Here is a 27,849-nt window from a genome sequence, read left to right on the forward strand (position 1 = left end):
AATCCTTGTAATTGATGTTCTCGATGTGTGCCCCTCCATGGTTCAGACAGGCATTGATTCTGACTCCAAAGTTATGTCCAACTTTCCTGTAGGTCTCCGGTGGTTCTGCCCCCCAGAAAATGTTGTTGTGGTTGTTGATGGCAACGTTCAAGTGGAAATGGGCTTCATCACTGAACCACATCAGGTTGATCCCGTTTGGGTACTGCTCCATCCTGTCACTGAGCCAAATGCACATATCAAGTCTCCTTCTCATGTCATGCTGACTCAGTTTATGCCAAAATAGAGATGATGTATGGGAAAAGCTTAAGTTCCTTAGTAAGGATACGCCAGACTGATGTTGATTTGATGTCCAGATCCTGGGAGCGCCGGCGGTGGGACTTCTTGGGACTGTCCACTGCAGAATCCCGTACGGCGTCGATGTTGGCTTGGCTCTTGGTTACTGATGCTGGCCTGCCACTGTTGCCCTTGCTCTGGTTGTGCACTGTACACTGTACCCTTGTGCTCAAAATGTTTCACAATATGTTGAATGGCATAATTTGTGGGTCCATCACATGTTCTGAGGTCGTATTCCCGGCAGAAACTCCGGCGGGTGTCTAGATATGATTTAGTCTTATACCACAGAGCCACCACTTTTGTCTTCTGCTCCACTGGCAATGGCATAGTAGAGCTTCGGAGCTAGAAATCCCAGGGAACAAATACCACGATAACACCACCAAACCCTGAAAAGGAAACCGGTATAGGTCAAAAAACAAAGAAATGGCAGGAAGTGAAAGTTGTATCAATCTTTTTGAAACACCCTGTATGTATATCCTCTGATCAGTACATTAATTGTCTGCATACAAACTTTGTTCACTTACATCTTGTAGACTGAGTCCTTGCTTGGAAATATCAGCAATATTTGTGACTTTGCATCCATCACAATAATCTGCTGTCAGTACGCGCTGCATTCCAGGCACAGACAATACACAGCACTCTCAATATGATTCGGATATTTTTAGACAAATATGTCATTTTCTTAATTTCTTGCAAGCCTTATGGATTCCTAGAATGAGGGGAATTTCACCTCTTCACTAGCCGAAGGGAAATTGGTTCCTTCATACCTCTTTCACACTGAAAATAAGTTATGAGCCAAGGGGCTCTTCCCCTCGCCCCCCCCTCCCCTTCGCAACCCCATTCCCTCAACCAGCCCCCCATTCAACCACCTCACAGGACACATGCCCAGTGTGTTTGCACCTAGCTCGTACTGTGGAGGGGAAGGGGACTCCATGTGAGATGGAGAGGTTTAATGAATAATGTCCGTTGCAGTTACGTCACTTTCCTGAGGAGTCCAAATGGATAAATGACGTGTTCATTCTTTTATGAAGCTGCCAAGCTCAATATTTCTTTTTCCTAAATGCTTCGATAGTTTCCAAACACTGCCTTCCGTTTCCATTAACCCTTTCTCCCAAGTTTGTCTGCAATTACATCAAAAAAATTTTACCTACAAAAATTACCTGCATAAAACCATCGACCTCACCTTTTCACTTCATTGATTTCTTCTAATACCAAGTTAAAGCTCAACATGATGCAAGCATGCAAAACAGCACATAACTAGATGGTATTCATAGAATTCTTACCCTGCACAGTCAACTTGTTGCGAGCCAACTCTTCTGTTTTTGAACATTTTTTTTTCTTTGATCCAATATGGCTACCAGACCACGTGAGCGATGACATCATAAATTTATATTCTCTAATATAATTGTTGCATAGATCACACTCGATACATTTCAAACTGATCAGACCAAGCGTTGTCCCTGTCGAATTATGACGTCATAACTATGGCACCAATGACGTCATGGTTAAGAACACCTATTCCCCATAAGGAGTTCTTTACAATGAGGCATGTTTCAATTTTTTTCCATGCAGTGGTTTTGGAGATGTAGAGGTGCAACATTTTTCGGTTTTTCCAAGGTAGTGTCTGTACCACATGACCTATGACATCATGATTATCATTAAAATATTCTAAAGCAGGAGGTGCTCCTATGGTGAAAATTTCGTGTCCATCAGACCAACAGTTGCTGAAATTTTTAAAATAATGATTGGATGGATAAGTGTTGTATTTGTCGAATTATGACATCATAACGAAGACACCGATGATATCATCATTAACATATCTTATTCCCTATGGGGAGCAGTTGACAATGAGCCAGGTCTCAATTTTTTCCATGGAGTGGTTTCAGAGATATAGAAGTGCGAAGTTTTTCCAAGATGGCGCCTGTACCACGTGACCTATGACATCATAATGAGCATTAACATATTCTAGAGGAGGAGGCCCTCCTATGGTGAAAATTTCATGTCAATCGGACCAATGGTTGCCAAGAAAATGAATTTTTAAAATGCAAACACGGCACACGGCACATGTACGCACCTGAATGCTTAACCCCGCTTTTCGCTTCGCGAGCGCAGGGGAACAAGATCAATCAGAGAGTTGATTTGCATGGTGTTTGTGTGCTGATGTGCTTGTGCGATGTGTAGACGATGCATTGACGATGTAAAGTTATGTTCATACAGCGGACAAACAGACGTTTTCAGTTTTATCGTAGAGATTCAAGTTGCAATTGTATGCATTTTATAGACATACTCACGTTAGGTAGTTTATAGACACTAGTGAGGTACCCGTGCTAAGCACGGGTGGGAGGCCAGAAGCAAACAGACAATGCAGAAACGGCGAAGGCTGTAGCATGAAACCAATAAATTCCACATTCCTGAAGCACCTTCAGTCGCACGTCAGACATGGACAGCAAGTTCGTAAAGGACTTCCATGAAAAACGTACCCGTTCGCAAACAAACGGGTACAGTTGTTCTATACCCAGTCAATGGCGAATCTGCATATGGCGATCTGCGAATTCACCTTTAGAAAGTAGAAACCGTCACGGCATTTCGTCATTCACTTGAACTCGATATCTCTTTTTTCATTCCAAACAGCACAACTCCAATCACAAATTAAATAGCATTAATATAAAAAATAAACTTTTAACAACATTCATGACATAAACAAATATTTAAATCCTGATGTGAAGTTCCGTACGGTTGGGTGAATACAATTGCGAATTCAAAATCGTAATTGTATTCACTCAATTCCAATCATCAATTGATACTTTTTTTGCGGTACCTTCGAACGGACGGACGGACGGACAGACGGACATTTGGTGAATTACAGTAAGATATGCATGTTCTAATAGTACGTACTTAATAGATGCACTCATGTTCTTGATACACGTACTCCCATTCATAATAGTACATACTTTATGGACATACCGACATTCTAATTGTAATACTTGGAGGTACTCGGTTGAAAAAAAGATAACATGTAATACTGGCTACCACCAGGTGGCGTTGGTGGCCCACGTCAGCACATTATGTGCTGACAGACAAACAGACAAAGGAACTAACAAACGGACCCAAATGCACCACCCTCTGATGGGGGTAAAAACCTAAATAAATGTTTGACATTCACTGAAAAACCTATCTTTACCTTAAATTGCAAAGTTGTATTGTTACCTTGGTTGTCTTTTTCCAGTGCACCTTTGGCACCACGACAAACTTGAGATGTTTTAATTCTACACAACAGCGCTCTGCATTCCTGCCTTCATGCTCAAAATCCAATTCCTGTGCCAACGTTTCCTTTAAATCCTGTGAGGTTACATTGCAGGAGATATTAAGGTAGGTCGATCAAGAACATTTCTTTTTTGACAAATATTTATTGGGGAAAAAAGGTTTTAATTAGCCAAGCAATACTTTTTATTCAGGATTTGAATCCAAATAATAACGGCATATGTGCTTCCTACATTAAATGATCCAGTTAATTGTGGTCCTCCACACATCATCCACCCTCATCACTTTCGTCACATGTGATGCATTCCCATTCACTGGTATTTCTCAACAAGACGGGTACTTATGTGGGATTCGGCTTATCAAAATTAGTCTATTGGAGAACTAATTATACTTCAGGGGGGTAGGGCTAAAACATGTTACCAAGGGGGTAAGGGGTAAGGCCAAGTTCATGATTAGATCTTAAGAAGCAGCAAAGGCATGAACTGGTGAGTTTGATCTTACTCTGAGTACCCAGCGAAACCCAAAGCTGGGGTGCATGAACGCAATGAGATCCAGTAGGACTTCCAATGTCCTTAAGTCACCATCAAAGCGATCTCTCAAATCAATGTACTGCACCTGCAAGTCCACACACCTGAGCACCTTCAGTGAACACGACAGAGTTTCTGTAAAATTGCTGAAACATTCATCGAACTTGCCTCAGTTGTAAATGCAATACATGTCTAATGGAAGAACAAACATCAATAGCTGCATCAGCAGAACTATTGGATAGAAGAACATTGGATTTTAAGGCTTTGGTTTGGCATTTTCAGCCAAAATTAAAGGAACACGATCAAACCTGGAATGCGATGAAAACATTGCTGCAGGTTTCAAAGAAAGTAAATCCACACGTTCCATGTTTTTAATTTACCTTTACAGCAACTGGGGTTCCATCCTCAAGTTTGGCCTTGTGAACCTGAGCAAGGCTGGCAGCAGCAAAAGGTTTGTACTGAAACTCTTGGAAGAGTTCTTGAGGGCTCATCTGGAAATCCTCGAGGAACAAGGCTTCAACCTGGAGTCAAACATGGGCACTGTAAGTGACGGGATAAACTAGAACGGCACTCGGTAGAGAACATACCTCCACCAGGCCGAACGGTTTATGTTTTGTATCCCACTGATAGGCCGGATCTGGATTCGGGTCTGAACCAAAATCGATTCTGCTTGTTCTTGTCATCTAACCAACTGGCTTTCCAAACTTGGACTTAAATCTGTGAGCTGCAAGATGTCATATGCAAGACGATTGGTTAATTTTCTTTTTAGTTTTGCTAAGTTTTCCAATTGTGATGGTTAATCTGATGGAGCTTATTTTTGGATTCTCCATCTTCTGTGGTGTTTTGCTCCTAGATATTTGAAAGTATTTATGCTTCCCGACTCCTCTCCACCTATTTTGATATCAGGTATAGGAGCGTCTTCCTTTCCCCTGTAATCATTACATTGCTCTGTGTGGCAATTATCCCACACCACATGTTGCAGGTGCGTAGCCGCTACTCTTGATGTTAGAGCTTTCCATTTTTCCCTTAGGCTGGCAGGATAGAATAATGTGTAGCCGAGTTTGAATCTTGGCCCAGCCTACTCTGCAAATCTTTGAATCTTGGATTCCAATCTATAAATTCCAATCCTTGTGTTCTACCATGCACAGCGAGGCATCAGTGTGTGTGCCGTCCCTCCAAGAGACATCGATCTGGATGTCCCAAATGCTGGCTTTAATTGTTGGATGTTAAATATCCCAGTCATCACTATTATATCCCAAAGGAGAGTTAGCATTGGAACCCAGAACAAATAACACATTCCTGCCCAAATGTATAGGGGACTGCATTGGGGGAATAGCCACAATTTAGTAATGATGCAACCAGTGAGATTAATTCAGGATCAAATTCCAGTTCAATGTATTGTTGCGAATATGGAATTTGGCCTCCATATCCGCTTGTAAATATTCCCCTATTTTCTCCAATACTCCCCAACTTTCCCCGATCCCCCATTCCCTAGTCCCATTGCATGTAAATAACAATCAGTAGAGCCGACCTTCCCCTTATTCCCCCATTAAATGTCGTGCCCAGGTCCACCGCACCACACGTAGACAACTTTCGGACATCTTCCTAGTTATTCTTATTCTATGTCAGTTAAGGCCTCGTCTCCATTAATTATGACTCTTCGTTGCACCAGAATGTGATTATATGGCATCAGTAGTGAGTTTAGGACCTTTCCCATACCTCCTTCCATCTTATTCCCCAACAATTACAACAACAACAGAGGAGATGGCGGCGGAGCGGGGGAGGATGCGTCCTCACACCGGCTCGATTAGCGCCATAGACCATGCGCTCCACGGGGTTACCACGAAGGGGCTCCTTGTCAGCTCCTCGTCAAGGGCGGAGCCTGGTAAACCCCCCGCACGCACCCAATGAGAAGCAACGTGCCGATTCCACGAGGCGGAGCTAACGAGCCGAGGGCGTGTCACTCCCCGCCGGATATACGCGGCCCCGCGCCGGATGTGACGTCAGATGCGCCTCAGCTTGGAGAGAGAAGCCACCGCCACCCCCAGCGCGACGATACCTCCCCGCATCTTTGGACCGGACCGGACCGTACTGGACCCTGCTTTGAGCCAAGAGTGCACCTTGAGCCATCGATACCCGCTGTCCTTTTCATCAACCCCCGTGTGAGTCAGCCTTGTCCCGTTTGTCTGTCGTCTGTCCGGGGTTAATATAAGAGTGTGTCTAAGTGCCTGTCTTTCTGTGATTATAACTCTAGCCCCTGTAATCTGACCTTTCCGTACGAATATAATCTCCTCCGGAGGTCTTGAGAACTGAACCCTTGGTGTCGTATTGTGTTATTGTAATCCAGCCGGGTGTCTTCTTTTTCTTATTGAGCCAGCATCGCGCGACTAAACGTTCGGGCACAATCGGGTAACTTGTGCAGACGTGGTCATACCATAAAACCGCTCGGTAAATAACATCCAAGCCACGTCTGTAACAATTGGTGTCGAGGAGTGGAATTCGAACCCGGGACTAAATTTATTAGGCCCAAATTGGTAACAAGTAGAATCGATTCGGAGCGCGTTTCCCGCGCGAAATTATAACGGCGAAATTTGAATTTGTTTTACGAAAATAAAATAAAAAACCGAATTTTGAAAGTCGCGCTATGGCGGGTCAAGACAGCTGGGGTCCGGTAAAGGAGAGTGAGGTAGGGTCGATCCAGGACCAAATTGAGGGACAAGAGGAGAGCGAAGCAGTGAGGGCGGCAGGTTCGCAAAATAGCGCCGTCACGCACGAAGTAGCGGGCGCGCAAAAAGGCGCCTCGCACGAGCGTGCGGTAGCCGAGCCGGCTGTATCAGCGGGCTTTAACATGCAGCCGATTGACATGCAGGCCCTCATTGCGCAGTTACAGGCAGCTGTACAGATGAGTATGGGGAGCCAAATTGAGCGATTGGGTGAGCGGTTGGGGAACCGGATGGATGCTCAGAGTGAGCAAATGGGGGTAATGAGGGACGAAGCGAGGGGTACCAGTGAGGGGTTAGACAATAATTTTGAGGAGTTAGACAAGAAATTTGGGAAGTTAGACAATAATTTTGAGGGGTTAGACAACGGGATAAAAGAAGTGAAAAATGGGTTAATGGGGGTAGAAAATAGAATGGCTGCCCAGGAGAATCAGATAGAGGGAGTGAAAAATGGGTTAGAGGGGTTAGAAAACAGTATGGAAGGCAAATTGAGGGACATGAGGGACCAAGCGGAAAGGGAAGTTAAACAAATGGAGCAGCAGATAGAGGGGGTCAGAATGGGGGTAGAAACCAAACTGGATGCTCACAGGGAGGAAATGGAGCAGATGAGGGTGGCATCTGGGCAGGAGATGCAAGTGATGGGAGAGGAGATCAGAGGAGGAGTGAGTGAGGAGGTCGGAGGAGTGCGCGAGGAGGTGAGGCACTGTAAGGAGCACATGGAAAAGGAGGTGAGAAAGGGGACTGTAAAGTTACAAGGGGGCATAGAGGTCCTGACGCAGGAGGTGGAACAGCTGACGGAGGGACAAAAAGAAGTAAAGGAGCAGGTTCAAAGGAACACTGCGGTATTAGGAGGATTAAAAGCGACACAAAACGACATAAAAAACGACTTGATAGCGACAAAGAGGGAATGTCAGATGGTACGTGAGGGACTGACAACGAGGTTGGACGAGGTGATAGAGGTAATGGAGACGAAGGACCGGCAGGTGAGGACGCACCTGGAAACGGTCAAGGTAGCCTTAGAGGATGAGCTTGAGGAGACGTACCGGGGAATAAAAGAGGTGAAGCACAAATTAGAAGAAGTGGAAGAAGGGGTGAGCGAAATTAAGAAGCGACGGAGAGGGGATAAGAAAGAGATAAAAGAGGAGATAAAAGAATTGGTCCAAAGTCTGTGTTTGGATCGTGATGATGTGCTCATTAACCGGATGAGGGATTCGCAGGTGATGGAGGAGAAGCGAAGAGGAAGAGGACCCGGTGTAAGTGGTGACCAATATGGTCGTGCGTATGATGCGCCAGGGGATTTAAGGAGCTTGGGGGTCGAGATGGACCCGGGTGTTCGTGAGAGGCCGTTGGTGAAGTGTGCGACAGGTCTGGTGTGCGAAAGAGGAGGTGTGCGAGAAAGTCCGACTCTGGGGTGTGTGAGGAAAAAGTGCGTGCCAAGGAGTGAGTGTGCTGGCAAGAGTGAGTCGGTCGTAGCGCATGTGCGAGGGGGCACATGGAAGCGCGGTGTGGTGAGTGTTACAGAGGGTGTAACGGGAGAGTGTGCGCGAGAAAGGTGTGTAACGGACAGGTGCATGGGGAAAGAGTGCGCTGTCAAGAGTAAGGGTGAGTGCGCTGTCAGGAATGGAGGTGAAAGTAGTGAGAGTGACATGGAGCGTGAGTTAGTTGTGACAGGTGAGAGAGGATGTACACCTGGGATGGAAGGATGCACACCTGGAATGGTAGAGCGTGAGTGGGAATGCACGCTGGAGTTGGTGGTGAGGCACGTGGTTGGGTGTGTGAATGAGGGCACACCTGTGATTGTCACAGAGGAGGTGACCGCGGAGGGGGCGCGAAGCGGTGTATTGGTGAGGTGTGCGAGCAACGAATGTGTGCCAAAGTGTTCGGTGGTCAGGTGTGTGACCAAGGCTGTGAATGGAATGGGTGTACCTGGGTGTGTAAGGAAAGGTACGAGGAGCATGGGCACGGCTGGATGTGTGAGCAAGGAACGGGCTGCGGGGTGTAAGCATGCAGGTGAAGCATCGACATTAAACGGGTTAGAGGTTAGGTCGACTTTTAGCCGAATCGGGCCCTCGGTGCGTGCTGGGCCTCGCTTTGAACGGCCGCGTCCTTGCTCCACTAGGCGGAGCGGGCGGCCCGATAGAAAGGGTCGTCATGGCGACCACTTTTTGGTGAGACGTGCCGGCAGGTCTAGATCGGGGCATTGGATGGCTCCACGCCGAGGTGGTGTGTGGGATCTCGGCACGGGTAAGCCCCCGTCCCTGCACCGAGTGCCGGACGTATCCAGCCGCTGGCACAAAACAACCAGCATCCATTGCTTGGCTTTACGAAGCCGGGCTTTGGACAGGGATTGGCGCACCGAGAGGTATTAGTGAGTAGACTGGGAGATGAGGTTAGTGTTTTGGACCCAAAATTAGAGAAAAACAAAATTTGATGATTGGCAAGGGATTGGCAGTAGTGATTGGCAGATGATGGGCAGTGATTGGCAAATTTTTAATTTGTTGAAATTTGATGTGCAAAATTGGTAGTGAGAGACCCCCGATGTGGTGGGATGGCATCCCTGCCACCCTTCCCATGTGGGGGGCAAAGGAGCACTAGATTATGGGGTGTATGGCAGTGAAAACTAGCCCGGGTGGGTTAGGATATTGTGTGTAGGGATCTAGAGAAGATGACCTTAGGTAACGTTAAGGTTAAGGTTAGTTAGTGACTGATACCTGTAGTGGGGACGCAGGTAGATTAGTGTGGATTATAATGACGAGGGAGCGCAATAGTTAAAGGGACGACTGGGAAGCGCAAGTTTCAGAAGGGAGTAGTTAGCTGAGATGATGCTGTGTGTGTGAGGATTGAACAAGTGTGATTGCACAGGTGTGCAACTGGACAGGTGTGTGGAGCAGTGTATGAGTAGTGAGTGTTGTGGATCAGCGCGAATGCGCTTGGGGAGAGAAGGGTGCAGGTGGCACCAGGTGTGAGAGCACAGGTGTGCAGGTACAGTTGTGTGGAGAGAGTGGAGTAAGTGGTACGGAGTGGTGTGCATGGTGCGAAGGTGTGGATGGGGGAAGAGTGGACCCCTTTCACGAGTACCCGGGGCGGGTAGTGTAAGTGTTAGGTAGAGGCTACAGGTAAATTGTGGTTGGATATTGGCATCTGTGGTGCGGTTGCAGAATGGTGTTGTGAATGGGTGCATTAGTGTTGTGGAAATGGCTGGGCGTGTAGCCTGTTAGTGTGTGTAGTTGGTTGAGCACTCCACCACTGTGAGGATGTCGGCCAGGTGAGGCCGCAGGTGGGCTCTGGGAGCCGGTAGAGTTGTGGATGGGGCCCGAGGATCCGGAGGATGGACCCGGGTAGCCCAGTGCCAGAGAGGGCACCGAGTGGGGAGAGTGCCAGAGGGCCTTCCCCAGGTAGTTAGGTTAGGGTAAGGAGCAGGTAAGCTCGGAGGCAACTGCAGTGGTGGAGGTGTGCAGGTGGGTAGACCCACTGGGAGAGGTACACGCCGCAGCCCAGAAATTGTGCGAGGGCACCGGGAGATGAATCGGGGGAGTGAGACCCCAAATTGAAGCGCACCACAGTTTGGCCAATGGGAATTGGTTTTTAGAACCCATAGTGTAAGAGGGCCAATGGTTTGGCCGGAGAAAGACCCCGGGTAGTGTAAAGTTGTTAAAGTCATTTAGGAAATAGTTAGGATTGATGAACCTGTCGCACCATACGCAGCCACTTACCTGTGGTGATGATGATGACTCCACACCTGTGTTTTCTTTGTTTTGTTGCAGGAAATGAGATTGCTGTGGATTTGTGAGACGCATCACGACGTGGATGAGACATTGGGGTGATTCCATCTCTCCCTCCCTAGGAGGGACTGATGATGAATTGGTAATGGCAAATTTTGATGTGCAGTTGAAAATGGCAAATTTTGATGAGAGTTGAAAATGGCAAATTTGATTGGTTAGGAGGGAGAGAAGACGAATTTGGTATATGGGAGGAACGGGGAAGACAGTAGGGATGTTTGTTGATTTGTAAAGTAGATGTTTATGGGTAGTGTTGTGTTGTGTGGATACAGTAAGGGGTAAGGGAGGGGCCATGTAGGTTACCTGGTGGGGGGGGGGGGCATACGGTAGGAACGTACCTGTCTCACCTGGTTCCCATGTGCCCCCAGTGTGCATCACCTTACATTGCGTGCACTTTTGCGCCCTTACCACCTTACTCACTTGTTTCTTCTTTTGTCTCCCACCTCCGAGGATCTGGCTTTGGGGTAGAGAGAGAGGAGAGAGAGGTGCTGGCTGCGCAGTTGTGGGCCTGCACTTTCGCTGTTTGCTGCCGGGATCGATACACCATATGGACCGCAATGTTTGTGGCCACCCACAATGGACCGCAGTTCGTTTGCGGCCAAGCACCACCCGGGGATGGACCTATGGATCAACGTGGCACCTATGCCATACAGGTGAACCACTAATAGTTAACACCACCAAGTGCACCACAAGAAGAGCAAGAGACACCTGCAGGGTTAGGGGTTGTCGAATTTATTTTTATTCCAATGAACAATGGTGACTGCACCGATTGGTGGTGGGGTGGTGCTGTTGATGCTCGGGAAGGGTGCTCTGCACGTTATTAAAGGCCGTCGGCCACAGAGCACTCGTGGGTTGGTGTATCGATGTTGGCAAGCGCGCTCTCTCTATGCATAACATCTGCATGTGTTCCTCCAAAAACAGGTCCTGGATCGTAGTGTAGATATCAGCGTAATCTTGTAAATAATGCTCCCTACCGGCTGTATGTTTAGTTTGAGAATTCTTTCCGGATTCGGTTATCCTGTGGGTGTGTTTCTGTGAGGAGAAGGGTGCAACGTCGCAGGGGGACATATTTACTCATTTGTGAATATCTGTAAAACTGTCGCACTCAGGGTAGAGTTAATAGTAGAGGGAACTACATTGCGTGCCACACTAAAGTAGGTAAAAATTTATCGGGTCGGGACGCCCCGAGGGTAGAGAAGGGTGCAATGTTGCGAATATGGAATTTGGCCTCCATATCCGCTTGTAAATATTCCCCTATTTTCTCCAATACTCCCCAACTTTCCCCGATCCCCCATTCCCTAGTCCCATTGCATGTAAATAACAATCAGTAGAGCCGACCTTCCCCTTATTCCCCCATTAAATGTCGTGCCCAGGTCCACCGCACCACACGTAGACAACTTTCGGACATCTTCCTAGTTATTCTTATTCTATGTCAGTTAAGGCCTCGTCTCCATTAATTATGACTCTTCGTTGCACCAGAATGTGATTATATGGCATCAGTAGTGAGTTTAGGACCTTTCCCATACCTCCTTCCATCTTATTCCCCAACAATTACAACAACAACAGAGGAGATGGCGGCGGAGCGGGGGAGGATGCGTCCTCACACCGGCTCGATTAGCGCCATAGACCATGCGCTCCACGGGGTTACCACGAAGGGGCTCCTTGTCAGCTCCTCGTCAAGGGCGGAGCCTGGTAAACCCCCCGCACGCACCCAATGAGAAGCAACGTGCCGATTCCACGAGGCGGAGCTAACGAGCCGAGGGCGTGTCACTCCCCGCCGGATATACGCGGCCCCGCGCCGGATGTGACGTCAGATGCGCCTCAGCTTGGAGAGAGAAGCCACCGCCACCCCCAGCGCGACGATACCTCCCCGCATCTTTGGACCGGACCGGACCGTACTGGACCCTGCTTTGAGCCAAGAGTGCACCTTGAGCCATCGATACCCGCTGTCCTTTTCATCAACCCCCGTGTGAGTCAGCCTTGTCCCGTTTGTCTGTCGTCTGTCCGGGGTTAATATAAGAGTGTGTCTAAGTGCCTGTCTTTCTGTGATTATAACTCTAGCCCCTGTAATCTGACCTTTCCGTACGAATATAATCTCCTCCGGAGGTCTTGAGAACTGAACCCTTGGTGTCGTATTGTGTTATTGTAATCCAGCCGGGTGTCTTCTTTTTCTTATTGAGCCAGCATCGCGCGACTAAACGTTCGGGCACAATCGGGTAACTTGTGCAGACGTGGTCATACCATAAAACCGCTCGGTAAATAACATCCAAGCCACGTCTGTAACAGTATATTCCCCAACAACATTCCCCTCTTTATTGTCAAAGGTGGCATAAAGGTCTCCTTATTATCAAAGGTATTACAGACTCTCCTCGAGTTACGACGGGGTTACGTTCCAACAAGCAGGTCGTAAGTCAAATCACCCCTCATGGACTTATTATATATTACTTATTAAATATTTCCAAGTCCGTATTCCACCATAGCATCATTTGTTAAAAGTCATACAGCCTAAATCCCATAATCCAATCCAATCCATACACTGTACAATAAGTAAAATAAATAAAAGGGTTGAAATAAAAGACTTTATGACATTACAATGCGTTTTACTGCACAAAAAAAGCTTACCAAAATCCAGGTACATAACGAGGTACACAAATAATGTGGAACTGCAATAAGAAGTGATAAAGTACCCCATAACATAAACACATATAAACACACAAATCATTCCTTCGAACAAGATGGCTGGTCATCCATCAGTGGTGAGGCAGAGGACAGAGAAGGTGCATACCAGAATCGCCTTCCTCTTCACTCGTCAATAAGCCGAGATATTGTATAAACCGCGAGCATACAGGTTAGGTTTAAGAACAATTATGGGGGAAAAAGCACCTTCTTTATGAGTTTCACGATGGAGATGCTTGCTCAACAACAACAACATGCATTTTAAGGCCATTTTCCCTGCTAGAGCGGGGGTTAGCCTTGCGGTCCCCATGACAATCTTCTCCATTTTGCCCTATTTTCTGCATCTCTCCTTGTTAACCCCCTTGCCCGCATTTCTTCTTCCACAATCTTTAGCCAAGTCTTTCTCGGTCTTCCCCGTCCTCTACTTCCTTCTACATTCATTTCCATCACTCTGCTCAACCAGTCACTTTCATCCTTCCTCAACACATGACCAAACCATCTCAACCTGTTCCTCTTCACAGCATCAATCACAGGCTCTAGTCCCATCATCCTTCGCAATTCATCATTTGTCTTCCTCTCTCTCAACAATACTCCGCACATCCACCGAACCATTCGCATTTCCACCCTTCATTGCTGCTCTACATTCATGACCCATGTCTCGCTCCCATAAATCATAACACTTCTCACACATGCAGCATACACCTTTCCCTTCAGCGTCAACGACACTCCCCTCCTCATCAGCACGCCACTCAGTTCCCGAAACTTCTTCCATGCACATCTCACTCGAGCAACCATTGCCGAGTCTGATCCACCTTCTCCATTCAGCATGTCTCCGAGGTAGCAAAATGTTTTCACACCGTCCAGCTTCACGCCGTCTCCAAGATCCAACTCAACATTTCCTCCATTTGCAGCTCCCTCTGTGCACACCTTACATTTGAATGTAGCTGCCACACTGGTTAATGACCCTCTCAGACCACTACATTTTTGATGAACCCACTCAGCGCACATTGTACATTGAATGGAGTTCACTCCGACACCCTTCCTGCACACAGCATACGGCCACTTCCCAGTTCTTTCCACCTCACCACATGCTTTACCACTTGCTATCACCTTCGTCCTTCCTATGTTCACCTTCAGACCTTTTGTCTCCATACATTCCTTCCACTTGTTCATCTTTTCCTTCAGTCCATCCATACCTTCCGCAATCAACACCAGATCATCTGCATACAACAACTCCCACGGTAAACCCTCCTTTACGTTCTGAGCCAGCACCTCCATCACAGCTACAAATAGTAGTGGACTTAGTACCGACCCCTGATGCACTCCCACCTTCACCTCAAACTCACCATTGTTCCCGTCCTTCGTCCTTACAGCTGTGCACGCTCTTTTGTACATTGCCATCACTACTCTGATCAACCATTCCTCCACTTCTAACTTCCTCAATGCCCATGTCAATACTTCATGTGGAACCCTATCGAATGCTTTCTCCAGATCAACAAACCAAAGAAACAACTTCTTCCGCTTCTCCATGTACTTCTCCTGCAACTGCCTCACAATAAAGAGCGCGTCTGTCGTTCCTCTTCCTGGCATAAATCCAAACTGCATTTCGTCAATCTTCACCTTCTTCCTTATCCTCCTCTCCAACACCCTTCCCAATACCTTCATTCCATGCTCCAATAACTTTATCGCTCGGTACGAGCCACACTCCAGAGGGTCACCTTCCGCTTGTATAGAAGGACGAGGGTACTCAGTTCACAATCCACTGGAATGCGGCCTTCTTTCACCTCCAGATTACAGATCTCTGTCACTCTCTTCACACCCCAACTTCCTGCTGCCTTCAACATATCTCCCACAACTCCAGTCGGCCCTCCCGCTTTTCTACTCTTCATTGCTTTTATCACTTCCTCAACTTCCTTCTCAGTTATCTTCTCTGCTGGTCCTAAAACTGGGTTACTCTCTATGTTGCTATCCCATTCATTCTCTGTATTCAACAGCATTTCCATATATCTTTTCCATCTTCCTTTAATTCCATCTGGGTCCACAACGATTTGTCTCACTTCATCCTTCAAGCAACTCACCCCCATCACATCACACCTCTCTTTCGCTATCTGCTTTGCAATCCTGAATACCGCTCTCTGACCCTCTTCCGAATCCAAGCATTCTCCGAACATTTTCCTCCATGCCTCCTGCGCCTTTGCTACCTCTTTCTTTGCAGCCTTCATGGCTGCCTTATAACTTTCATGCTCTGCTTTTTCTGCTCCCGTACCCTTCGCCTTCTGCCACTCCTTGAATTTCTTCCTCTTCTCGTCAATCCTCTTTCCAACTTCATCATCCCACCACCATGTTTCCGAGTGCCTCGGTGTTCCTTTTGTCCATCCACATACCTCACCAACGGCTCCCAACAGACTATCTTTCATTGACATCCAACCATGTTCAAGCTCAACCACATCATCCTCTACCATACTCAGCCTCTGTTTTAATGCCTCCCTTACTGTCACCTCTTTCAACCTCCACACCTTCATTCTCGGTTGGTACATCACCCGCCGAGCTCTCCTCGCACCTTTCACCCTTATGTCGCAGACAACCAAGTGATGCTGTGAAACAGCCTCCTCCCCTGGATCACCTTTGTGTCCCGGAGGTTCCCCCTATCTCGCCTACGCACCATCAGGTTGTCAACGGTTGTCGTCGACCCACCTGACGTGTATGTAACAAGCTTAGTATCCCCTTTCTGGAACTGAGTTTTACAAATCAACAAATCAGCTCCATCAGCAAACTCCAAAATCCTTTCACCTTCTCCATTTCTCACACCATATCCGTAACCCCCATGAACTCCCTCAAAACCGTCCATACTCCTTCCCACATGTCCATTTAGGTCTCCTCCTACCGCAACAACTTCCTCATCTTTCACGTTTTCCCATGATGGAGATGGAGATGCTTGCTCGACGGAGGTTAAACCATTGGTTGATGTTGGAGAAACGTTACCCTCAATGTCGTTCACCAAAGTTCTATCAGTAATCCAGTTATCCCTACCTTCACTATTTGAGCATGATAGAGATGTATGCTTACAGTAAAATACGATGTGAGTCACATTTGAAAATAAATCACAGGCCTACTTGCGTGACATGAAAATTCTTCGCATAATCTACACTTTCGACCCGAGTGCTCTGGCCCTGGCGTAGAAAAGCATACGCTGATGGTTCTCTGTGCAACTGCCTAAGTCACGTGAGATGGCGGCCACACTTTTACCGTTCTCGTGCTGCATGATTATTTTCATCTTTAACTCCAGGTCGATCGCCTTCCTCTTCTTTTTCTCCGATCCATCAGTGGATGCACTCCTCCTCTTGCTAGACATGATGATGGCAGTACGGTACACACACACTTATAGGTGATGGAGCTTAAGGGATGTTGTCAGTGCGAGGTACAAGGAGCAACTGAGATTTTTGCGACGGTCGTAAGTGCGAGTCATCGTAAGTCGCCTACATCGTAACTCGAGGATGGTCTGTATTATTGTTGGTTTTTTTTGGTGTGGGGTTGTGGTTTATTGAAAAAAAAAATTGGGAAGTGGCGGTTCGATCCAAGTGAAACTGCTACGTACTACTTCTTCTTCTTCTTCTTCTTCAACTATTCCAATTATTCCCACCTTCTTTTGGGGTTGGCTAGGGTGGGCGGGAGGTGGTACCAATTCTTTAATGAACCAGTTTCCCAGGTCTGATGGTCGACTGAAGGTGCAGCAATTCGTAATTTGTTCAGGGTACTGGCGATAACTCGCCTAATCTTCGTGAAAAACACAGGGATGTTTAATGTCCACAAACTAATGCTGGCACAGATGGGTTCCCAGCTCCACCTGCACCTGAGGGACGGCACACTTTGAGATGCAATGTCGTGCCTGAGAAGTACCAGTCCGAGTTTATGGTTGGGCCGAGAATCAAATCCAGACCATAAAGTTCAAATGTAAGTACGCTACCTCTGCACCATCGGTCGGTAAATTCAGTACTTCTATTTTAGACTTTATATACTTCATTTTTGCTACATTGCAGGTAATCCCACATGCACACACAATTCCATTCATACAGTACACCTTGAGCACAAGTACACCATCGTACCTCATTATTCCTGCATTGCATGGCTCGGTCTTCAAGCACCCTCAACGTATCGATGAACTCGACAGGCAGTAAGTGGTTAAATGCACACAGGCCCTGCCCAAGTTTTATATAAACACCGCCATTCCTTATCGCTCCATCCACGATGCCCTGGGCTGCTCGTCTGTGACAAGCTGACATTTTCTGGATGCTCTCTGCACTGTCCTGAAACAAGAAATCTTATGTTAAACCTCCTATGTGGACAAATGGAAAAAGTATTTTGGTCAAGGAAATGTGACTTATAGTAGAGAGCAACAATATTTATGGTGCCCCCACAAACTTTATGTTAAACACACACACACACACACACACACACACACACACACACACACACACACACACACACACACACACACACACACACACACACACACACACCTCGTTGCGATTAAGAAATCTGCATACCTCTGCTTCATCACGAAGTATGACATTAATTGTCCACCAGTAGTCAAATGAGATCTTCAATCCAACATTCACAGACCTGCAACAACAAAAAATTCCAATACCACAAAGTCTTTAATAAATTAATAAACTTGTTGCAGTGCAGTGATGCAAAAAAACTTGTGGTCTTAGATTGTTTTCCCAAGTGCTTTAAAAACTCTATCCGCTATCTCCTGATCCACAACATTCATAGCCATAGAACTTAAATAGTTTTGACAACTCTTGTGCTCCACACATGGTTCCATCCATACTAGGTGTTGATTGCATGACTGTGCTTACAAATTTATAAATAATAATAATTTGAAGAACACACCGGCAGAAACGGCCTGCACCCTCAAACAACAGCCTCATTCTTCGTCTTTCTCGTGGCTCCGATGCTACATAAACTGCCGTGGCAGAAAGTGGTAAGACGATGGATGTGCCAAACAAAATGTTCCTCAGATATCTTCGGCCATGTGCCCATTGTCTAAGGGGGGGGGGGGGGGGGGGAAGAAAGAAAGATAGAGATAGAGATAGAGATAGAGATAGAGATAGAGATAGAGATAGAGAGAGAGAGAGAGAGAGAGAGAGAGAGAGAGAGAGAGAGAGAGAGAGAGAGAGAAAGAAAGAGACTTTTGTATCTTTTTATTATAAAAATAGAAAAAGAAAACCCCCAAATAGGGGTCACATTGTCATTTCAAGCAGAGAAACAAACAAAAAATATTAATACAGTAAAATACAGTAAAAATTATGCACAAAACATTTCACAAAACAATAAACGTTTCTCCAGGATTTTACAAATGACTTCTTTCACGCACCATTTGGTCTCAAACTGTGGCAGCCTTCCTGTTATGGAGAAAAAGGCAAAGTCTAACTTTACACGGCTCGTCACAAGATTTTTAAACAAGAATAAGGCATTTTCCTCATTAGCTCCGAGATCATCAACTTTTCTTTTTCTTGATTTATACACTGCCATTTTTGCCTGTGCAAGCAGGAAATTACCTAACACATCATTCATATTCTTGTGTGAGATGTCTAAGCCATAAATGAAAACACAAGTGTTGAAAACCAAGCCAATCCTGCCAAAACAATTCTTAAGAAAGATAAATAAAGGAGCCAACCGTTGACATTCAACATAAATATGAAAGAGGTTTTCAGGTCTTTTACAAAAGGGACATTCATCTGCTAGGAGACTTGAGAAGCGGTGCAGCAAGTGGTTAGAGGGGAGGATCCAGTGTGCAAGTCTCCATTGGAGGTCACCATGTCGTGGCGGCACAGGAGGATGATAGAATCCTTTCCAATTAGGAAAATATGGGGGGGAACAAGGTAAGAGGTCTCTCCATCGAACCCTCCGCTGTGTCATTTGCCCTTGCAAAAGGAAACTTACGCAACCCAAATAGAGGTCTTTTTGTTTAGGAAACCCATTGAATCCTATGCTAAAGGGGGTACACGGAGGAGAGTTGGCAAGAGAAAACTTGCAAATAAGTTCAGGAAAGGTAGCAGGAGAGGCACCTTGTTCGTTGTCTGCTTGGACTTGCTCCCAGTTAGGTGCAAGCTGTACATAGGTATGAAGCACACAGCGTAGCATACGTGCCACAACTCTGGAGGATCGCACGCCAACCAGGCTTGCCAATGCATCAGCTCCAATCCAACTGCCACTTGGGCTTAAAAGATCGGCGACCGATTTTATGTTCTTCGCGACAAAGCGTTGAACGAGGCACCTATCAGCAGGCATATCATGGAAAATTGAATTGTAAAACAAAGGTTCCATCAAGAACATTTGCTTTGTGTACGAATGCGTAGCTCTTGTTGTCGTTAGAGTTCGCCATGCGTTTAGTACACTTTGATAAAACCTGGAGAGGGGAGACATATCAAGATGCGAGAGATCCATCAAGAATATAGCGTGGTCATAGCCTAGTCTCCCCGCCTGCTGCAAAAGGCGACGAGCGACGCCGACCCAAGGTGGAGAGGGGTGCATGTACAGCATGCGTAGAGCAACCGAAAGTCGAAAGGCCATTAACCGGCTCTTTATGTCAACCAGGCCTTGGCCTCCATCGGTCAGTGGCAAGCTGAGGACCTCGGGTCGCAACCAGTGCTTTCCATCCCAGAAGAAAGACACAAAGCACTTCTGGAGCTGTTGAAGCAACACTACCGGAGGGTGCAGCACAAAGAACCTGTGCCATAGGGTAGAGGCCACCAAACTGTTGATCACCAAGACCCTTCCACGATAAGACAGTTGTGTTATCAGATTTCTCCATTTTTGCAGTTTCCCTTCAACAAGATCCAACAGACCAGCCCAATTCTTTGCTACTATGGCGTCATTACCCAAGAACACTCCAAGGTATTTCACGCCATCAGTGGCCCATGCAAGAGGAGCAGGAAGTTTGGGTGCCGAGTGACATGACGGACCAAGCCAAATGGCGCTCGTTTTCTCCCAATTCACTTTGGCTGAAGAAGCCTTTTCAAACACGGATAGACAATAACGGACAACGTTAATGTCATTGAGGTTCCGCACAAAAACACACACATCATCAGCATATGCCAGCACCTTAATGGGCCGTTCAAGATGAGAAAACCCAACCCCGGTTAGTCTAGCACGCAAATAACCCAGTAAGGGTTCGATGGAGAGAGCATAGAGCAAGCCAGAGAGGGGGCAACCTTGTCGAATTCCCCTGTTGACAGGCAAGGGTGTAACAAGTCCATTGTTTATCTTAAGCACACTAGAGATATTGTTATACAGTATCTTAATGTAAGAAATGAAGGTCGGACCAAGTCCAAACCGTTCAAGCACTTTGAAGAGGTACCGATGATCGACGCGGTCAAAGGCCTTCTCCTGATCAAGGAGAAGGAGTCCCAAATCTGTGGGGTTTTCTTTGCACAGTTCAATCATGTCTCTTACGAGGGAGATGTTGTCATAGATGGAGCGCTTGGGTACACAATAACATTGGTCTTCTTTCAACAATGAGGAGAGATGAGGAGTAAGTCGCAATGCCAGGGCTTTTGAGAATACTTTATAGTCTGTGCATAGCAAAGAGATTGGGCGCCAGTTTTTAATATAGAGCAGGTCTCCTTTCTTTGGAATGAGGGTGAGAATAGCCCGTCGGCAACTCTGAGGGAGCTCTCCAAGCTGGCAGCTTGCGTTCAAGGTGTTGAGGAGTTCGGGACCCAGTAGATGCCAGAATTTATTATAAAATTCAGTTGTGAGTCCGTCCAATCCGGGCGCTTTCCCAACAGCAAGGCTGTGCAGAGCGGCGCCAAGTTCGTCCAAGGTAATGGGCCCCTCCAGGTAGGAACGTCCACCCTCACACAACACTGGCAGCCCTACGGAGATAGAGGCGACACTGACGGGATTTATTTGCTCCATCGAGTATATTTTCGAGAAATATTCCTTTGTGACAAGTTTAATAACTGATTGGTTGAAAGTGATGGATGAGTCTGCCAAACGCAGTTGAGAGAGCTGTTTGTTCGGGAGGCGTTTCTCTAAGGAAAAAAAATACTTTGTTGGTATGTCTGTCTCGTTAAGGTGCTGCACCCTCATCCGAACTAGGGCACCACGTGCATTCCTCTCAGTTATTTCTTTCAATAAAGACTGTTTTTCGGTTAAGGCTCTTTGCACATTATTATTTTGTCCTGTGACCCTCTGAAGATGTAAAATCTCTAATTGCAATAATTTCCTTGCTTCATAATCAGCCCTTTTTGAGAAGCTCTGGTATTGTTGGCAGAAGCCTTTGATTTGGGTTTTTACTAGATCCCACCACACCAGTGGGTTAACAGAACAGCTTAGCTTCCGTTCCAAGAGATCTGTCCAGAAAGATTCAAAAGCCTGAATAAAGTTGAAGTCTTCTATTAAGCTATTGTTGAACTTCCAGTGAGAACTCCCTGGACACGGTTTCGAGAGTTGAACGAATGCTCGAGCTAGGAAGTGATCGGAGAAACCGGAAGGCACGATGTCAGATTTGCAAACTCCATGTAACAGGTGAGAATTTACATAAATGCGATCAAGCCTCGCAAGTGAGATGTGGTTGTTGGAACAACGACACCATGTGTAGGATTGTTCGGAAGGGTGTTGCAAGCGCCAGACATCATGGAGATTATATTTTGCGATGATATTTGCAAAGAGTTTTGCGGTACATGGTTGAGGTTCCGGCCCGTTTCGGTCGCATGAGGCATTAACAGTACAGTTAAAATCGCCACCAATAATTAGACAAGTCTGCAGATCCAGTGTTTGGAGGAACTTTCTCAGTTCAGCAAAGAAGGAGATCCGCTCACCATTTTTGCTTGGAGCATACACATTAAGGATTGTAAACTTGGCCTGATTGAGGTAGAAGGTCACAGAGGCAAGATGGCCATCAATGATATTCGCAAATTGAAGCGAGGATGGTTGGAAATGTTTCCCTAAGACAAACATGATTCCTGCCTTAGACGAGGAGCTGTTACTAAAGAAACACTCCTTATCCATAATGAGCCGCCACTGGGCCTGAACAGATCTGACAGCGTGGGTCTCCTGCAACAACGCTATGTCGAGACCGTTTGCGTTTATCAGCTGCTTGATCTGGATCTGGCGGAGTGAACTTCCACCACCATTGACATTTACTGTTCCAATCTTGAAACTCACCATGAATTAACTTAGAGTCTTTTTCGTCTTGGCGATCAATTTTCTTAAACGGTGACAATGTGTCTGAGGAAAGTTGAATAAGTCAGGCCTGCGTATAATAGCCTGAGCACACTCAAGGAAGGACGGTAAATCGGGAAAGTATTCTGTTAGGTTTATACTGCGTTTCCTGTACGTATTTTGCAAGAAAAGTCGTATTTGTTCAGGGGAAGTAGGACCTAGACTGGTAGGTTTCTCCATTGCTTCCACCTGGCTGTTTGCTTCCTCCAGGTCAGATTCGTCGGAGTCAGTTTTAATTTCCGAATCACACAAGCTTGTATAATCCTGCATGTCGCTGCTGTCATCAATATTGGCACACGGACCTGCACTAGTTGTAACATCTGTGTGCTCTCCCACCGTGGGAACATTGCTTTGAGGAATAACAGCAATAATCTGTGGATTTTGTGAAACAGAAACAGCATCAGCAGATGCAGCGATGTTGCTTCCCCCGACTGCAACAACCTCCGATGGTGTGGCGGTATCTAGCAGAATAGGAGTCTCTTGCAAGATATTGATTCCTGCGATTCCAGCTTCACCCGGTGATGAAGTGAGAGCAGTAACTGAGACAGTTTCGCTATTTTCTGCTGGCGGGAATTCAGCATCATCATGCTCAGGATTAACATTTTCCAAAGTGACAGCAAGTTCATCACCAGTGGCCTCGGCAGGTTCATCACCAATGGTCTCAGCAGGTTCATCACCAGTGGTCTCGGCAGGTTCATCACCAGTGGTCTCGGCAGGTTCATCACCAATGGTCTCAGCAGGTTCATCATCCATGGTCTCGACAGGTTCATCACCAGTGGTCTCAGCAGGTTCATCACCAGTGGTCTCAGCAAAATCATCAGAGGACTTTCCAATAGCCGAGTCCGTAACAGGTGAGACGATTCCATTTGATTTGTTAACAGGTAAACCAGTCCCTGCATGTGGAACGTCTATGTCCTCACATGAAAGGGGGCCGAACTTGTTGGCTGTAGGTACAGGGTTTGTCCCAGGTAAGCCTTGTAGAGTGGCATCGGTCACGACTGGGGGGGTGTTACCGACAGGTTGCTTATTGTTAAATGCTGCCTTTTTCTGAGTTAAATGACCGTCGGGAAGGGTCTTTCTCTTTCTTGACGGAACAATGGTGAAACCATCCCCGACGTTCGTTGTGCTGTTTGGATCATCGGGATGGGAAGGCTGAGCGTTATTGCCGGACATGGAAGATGTTCCCTTCACAGCCGAAGCAAAAGATGAAGAAGAAGAATCCTTGTTGTTTACGTGGTTTGTCCCATCGTTCGACGAAGCCGTTTTTGGGCAAGAGCGTTTCAGGTGTCCGAATTTACCACATTCAAAACATTTCAAGGTGTCAGTGGTTACGTATAATTGGTAATCATGATTATCAATTTTGAATTTCAAAACAATGTTCAGCGTTCTTTCGACGTTAGAAGGAGGAAGTACAAGATAAGCTTGTCTCCTGAAAGACATCACATGTTTAGCCCGGTCGTCCTGGCAACGTAAAGGTAACATCGTGACATGCGAAACCACAGTACCATAACGAGATAGTTCGGAGACCAGTCTCTCGTTCTTCAGGAATGGAGGACAGTTCGAGATGATGACCTTAACGGCTGGAGTGTCGAGAGGGGACACGAGTACGAAATGTCCGTCATCTGTCGATAATCCTGCACATACAATCTCGTGAACCAGTTCAGCCTCGGATACGAAAATAACGACACGTTTGTTCATTCGTGAGGCCGCGCGAACTTTATCAATACCGATTATGTTGCCCACAGCAATAACGAGGTCTTCGACGCTGACCTCGTTCGGTGGGACGCAAACAACGCCATGTCTACGAGTTAACGCTTCATATGCCGCGTAACGCGAAAACGAAGTCATGATTTACAAGGGACGAGGGGGGGGGGGGGGGGACAAGGGACGAGGGGGGGGGGACAAGGGACGAGGGGGGGGACAAGGGACGAGGGGGGGGGGACAAGGGACGAGGGGGGGGACAAGGGACGAGGGTGGGGGTGGGACGGGGGATGAGGGACGGGGGACGAGGGAGGAGGGAGGAGGAACGGGGGACGGGGGACGGGGGAGGAGGGACGGGGGACGGGGGACGAGGGAGGAGGGAGGAGGGACGGGGGACAAGGGACGGGGGACGAGGGACGGGGGACGAGGGACGGGGGACGAGGGACGAGGGACGAGGGACGGGGGGGAGTGGACGAGGACCGGGGGGGGGGGGGACGAGGACCGGGGGGGGGGGGGGGGGACGAGGACGGGAGAGTGAATATCGCTCTCGAACAGTGATTAATTAATTACGAGCCGAGACAGATTTTCAAAGGCGAAAACAAACACAGCTGGTGGAGAAAAAAGCGATCAGCCGCAGGACGGGATGGGCCGCCGATTAATGCAAAAGTTATCCACAAACAGCTGCGGGCTCTCTTTCTCTCTCTCAGAAAAAGGAAAAGGAAACAAAGGACACGGAGTGAATATAAATACAAACGAGATAAGAAAAAGGGAATCGAGGAGGGAAAAGGGAGGCAGAGGGGGATGGGGGAGGCCGAAGCCCCGAAGTGTTGGGTCTGATCAAAGGGGAGGGGTTGGGGCACAAATGCAGAGTAAGGATGTAAAGATAAACGAACAGGGGGAAGGAAAAGGTGAGATACGACGTGGAAAGGGGCAAAAGAGTAGAACAGCAGAGCAGCTCGTACCTCACCACACATGCACAGCCACCATCTTGCCGCGCCCAAACACACCGACAGCCAGCAGAGGGCGCGCGAGAGAGAGAGAGAAAGAAAGTAAGAAAGTTGAGGGAGTATTTAGAATTATTTTCTCTTGTGATACACTCATCTCATACCAAAACAGACTTCTACCCTCGTAGCACACTCAAAATACATCTATCTTATATACTTGCAAAACACTTTAACAAACACGTCTCGTCAGCCTGGGTCATCAATCGAGGTCCTTTAGAGGAAAAGAGACCGAGACGTAAGAAATGGAGAATCTAAATTCCTTCAATCTATGCTACACTTTGACACTTTCAGAAATAAATTCACACAACCACTCATACAACCAGGACCATCCAAACAGGAATCACCCTCTTTTTTTCTACACTGAGTCGAGGATCGTAGAAGAACTAACATGTAGAAACATATAATACAGGGAGCAGGAGACAAGAGGAGGAGAGAAAGGAAGCACAACAACAGTAGGGAACAGAGACATCAGGAGATCTTCGCACGACGGAGGATGCCCAGTCCGCAACTGGCTTTGGAAGGCCAGCGTGGAAATGTGGTTTTCCCAGGAAAGATCATGGCAGATAGTGAGACCCAAAAGCTTGAGTGACTGAACTTCTTGGAGAGGATTGTTGAAAAAGTATATGGGAGGGTTTTCTAGACAGTCTTTTCCGAGAGACATCGTGAAAGTGTGAGATTTATCAGGATTGAAAGACATGCTCCACTTGTTTGATCAGCTTGTAATTTTATCCAGGTCTGCAGAGTGACAATACCCTTTCTTTAGATGTGCATACAGTACATTTCTACCAATATTTAGCAAATACAATGAAAACTAGAAAGAGCAATCAGAGATTGCAGACCCTTGCCAGGATGTTTTCGGTGGTTTACTTTCCTTTTCTTTTTCGGTGGTTTACTTTTCTGTTAAAACAAATATGGCGACCGAACCCCGTGACCGATGGTGTCATCATTATTTTTTTTCTCCCCACCAATTTATCCCTAGATGATTCTCAAGAAATTTCATCTCGATCGGATGAAGTTTTGTACTTGTCCAATTACGACGTCATAATGGAGGCACCTATGACATCATCATTAACATATGTTATTCCACATGGAGTGTTCTTTACATGAGCCATATCTCAATTTTTTCTAAACAGTGCTTTCGGAGATATAGAGGTGCAAAGTTTTTCGGTTTTTCCAAGATGGCGTCCATACGACGTGACATATGACGTCATAATTACCATTTAAAAATTCTACAGGTCGAGTTGCACCTGTTGTGAAAATTTCCTGTCAATCGGATCAACGGTTGCAGAGAAAATCATATTTATTCTGTGCAGACAAACAAACAGCCAGACAAACAAACAAACAAACAAACACGAATGCAATACCCTCTCCTCAGGTGAGGGTAACTAGAAGAGCACTTGCTAGAGCTCATACCCCTGCCAGGCCGAACAGTTTACGTTTTGTATCTCTTTCATAGGCCGGATCTGGATCAGGACCTGAACCAAAATCTAATCGGCTTGTTCTCGTCATCTACCCAACTCATCCATCTAGTTTTGTCATAACTCGTCCATAACATTTTGAGATATGTTGCTATATAATCGTTTTTGCCTCATGGTGAAGAATCAGTTAAAAATTCTAGCATCCGCATCCGGATCTTCACCAAAATCTAATCCATTCGTCCTTGTCACACACCCAACCTGTCCACCAATATTCGTCCAAATCCATCGATATATTTTTCAGGCATCCTGCTCACAGACAAACAAAAAGACAGACAGACAAACAGATCAGGGTGAAAACATAAAATCCGTCCACCTTCGGAGGTTGAAGTAACAATCGATTTGTCCACTAACTGATTCAGTGGCCCTTATGATCATGAGCTCGGCATTGTTAATCATCGAGGTTTCGACTTTTTAATCGCAGAACCACTCTTTGAGTGGCGGATGGATGATCTGCCACATTGTTTCTTGCGTGTTAGAAGACTCGTGCAGAGGCTTGTCCGAGGGAAGTTGGAAAAACTTATTGGAACGAGATATTCACAATAGTCCAAGAAACAACAATGTTGCGTTACTTTTCAATATACAGTACAAGTAAAAATAAGTTAGGATATGTTTTTCTTACTGACTGCAGATACTTATACAATTTAAAAACTAGAGCAATATGACTGTCGCAAATATGCCTCCGCATATTCCCACAATGGGTAGATGCCCTCGTTCACTGTGCTAAAAATTAACAAGTTTGATTTAAATTCCTTCAGCTGTTTTCAAGTATCACATTTTCACCAGCCATGACAGGTTTCACATCGATCGGTGGAGTGGTTTCAGAGAAGGAATTTTTAAAATTATCGGCATTCAAGCTAATATGGCTACCACGCCACATGACATATGACCTTAACAATGTACACTCTGCATATGTATAGGTAGGGGATCACGTTTGTGAAGTTTTGTGTTGATCGGTTAAGGTTCATTTTTCTATCCAAGATGGCTGCCAAATACATGTGACAAATGACGTTTTCGTGGTCACCCTTTAAATCACCATGCCTAGTCAATGACACACGTAAAGTTTCGAGTCAATCGATTTGGTGGTTTGGGGAGAAGATTTTAAAAAGTTTTTAGGTTAAATCCAATATGGCTGCCAAACT

General features: G+C 46.5%; 1 protein-coding gene across 3 annotated transcripts in view; it reads right to left on the reverse strand.

The window, feature by feature from the left end:
- The window catches only part of ADCK5 (aarF domain containing kinase 5), an 80,124-nt gene that overhangs the window by 28,971 nt on the left and 23,304 nt on the right, over positions 1-27,849 (reverse strand). For all 3 annotated transcript variants that reach the window (XM_068128909.2, XM_068128911.2, XM_068128910.2), the window contains 7 exons: positions 18,190-18,342; positions 17,841-17,916; positions 17,400-17,600; positions 4,502-4,642; positions 4,096-4,209; positions 3,541-3,672; positions 858-941 (listed from right to left, as the gene is read on the reverse strand). In XM_068128909.2, coding sequence (XP_067985010.2) covers positions 858-941; positions 3,541-3,672; positions 4,096-4,209; positions 4,502-4,642; positions 17,400-17,600; positions 17,841-17,916; positions 18,190-18,342 — 901 coding nt within the window. The remainder of the gene's footprint in view (positions 1-857; positions 942-3,540; positions 3,673-4,095; positions 4,210-4,501; positions 4,643-17,399; positions 17,601-17,840; positions 17,917-18,189; positions 18,343-27,849) is intronic.

The sequence above is a fragment of the Myxine glutinosa genome, chromosome 9 (assembly GCF_964187855.1).
Source record: "Myxine glutinosa chromosome 9, kmMyxGlut1.1, whole genome shotgun sequence".
In the NCBI taxonomy this organism is placed as follows: Eukaryota; Metazoa; Chordata; class Myxini; order Myxiniformes; family Myxinidae; genus Myxine; species Myxine glutinosa.